General features: G+C 43.0%; 1 protein-coding gene across 1 annotated transcript in view; it reads right to left on the minus strand.

Annotated features, from left to right (window-relative positions):
* Window positions 1–1,113, minus strand: part of LOC118403416 (solute carrier family 2, facilitated glucose transporter member 5-like) — a 28,792-nt gene that overhangs the window by 12,022 nt on the left and 15,657 nt on the right. The window contains exons 9-11 of the mRNA XM_035802128.1: window positions 918–1,022; window positions 439–529; window positions 141–257 (exon numbers count right to left, since the gene is read on the minus strand). Coding sequence (XP_035658021.1) covers window positions 141–257; window positions 439–529; window positions 918–1,022 — 313 coding nt within the window. The remainder of the gene's footprint in view (window positions 1–140; window positions 258–438; window positions 530–917; window positions 1,023–1,113) is intronic.

Genomic DNA, 1,113 nt, shown 5'->3' on the forward strand with positions numbered 1-1,113 from the left:
TGTACTTTCTCTTGCTTGAACTGCAAGTGAGTACTCATATCCATTTGCTTCATAGTAACTTCTTTTATGGAGTTCATTGTTGATGTCTATGGACCTTAAGCGATTGTACCGTTTAATATCACAGTTTGAACAGTTTTTACCAAGTCCAATGGCGAAGGCGAGGATGTAGACGATGACGAAGACAATACTGAGATAGGCGATCCACTGGTACGGGTCCACGAAAGGAGCAGCAGTTGACATCGTGGTGTTTGGATCCCCTGTCGTGAAAGATCATAAATGATTTGCGTCGGAATTTACAGGGCAATAATTTTATTGCAATTTTGAATTAAAATAAATGTCACCAATATTGTCTTAAAACAATAGAGTTTTGATTCCTCGGATCAATTTTCACTTCCAAGTTCGTCACGCCATCGTTTAGAAAGTTTGAGCTCTCCATACCAGTTGCATTTGGAAGAATACAAACGCCAGCAGAATCTAAGACTCCAGTCGGCCACCGACCCTGCTGACAGCCGCACTCACAGAACAGGTTCTGAGTAAACGGTCAAAATGCACATTTAGATAATAAAGAGTTGCAATGGCCCTAGATAGGAAGGACTGGAAGTCTGTCCGCGCCTAATGCTCCACCAAAGGGAGCGAAGAGGAGGTAGGTAGGTTGGTAGGAGACGGTTTACCCGTAATGCGGACAGGCAAAACAGAATGCGACATATGTTCCTATTGGTCTTCAAGTACTACATATGATTGGCTTATTCGTTTTGTCACATAGATTCCTATTGTCCCTCGGGCGCTAGCCTTGATACTGCTAGGTTCACTGTGACGTGATATGGTACATATGTTCCAGTGAGTTACACATTAAAGCGGTTTATTCATCTGAACAAACAGAAGGACAACAAAGCAATTAAACAAAACAAAATATTCACCTCCGTCAAACCCAGGGCAATCGTCAGGACGGCAAATGAGAAAATCACGATGGCGGTACTCCACATAAGAAGAGCCTTCCTCCCTGCCTTGTCAACAACCATCAACTGGACAAATCCAAATAACATCTGCATGTTAAGGTGGGGTCACAGGTGCGTATATATTTAAGTCAGTATGAGGCGCGCATGGGAGTATTTG

The sequence above is a fragment of the Branchiostoma floridae genome, chromosome 16 (assembly GCF_000003815.2).
Source record: "Branchiostoma floridae strain S238N-H82 chromosome 16, Bfl_VNyyK, whole genome shotgun sequence".
NCBI lineage: Eukaryota > Metazoa > Chordata > Leptocardii > Amphioxiformes > Branchiostomatidae > Branchiostoma > Branchiostoma floridae.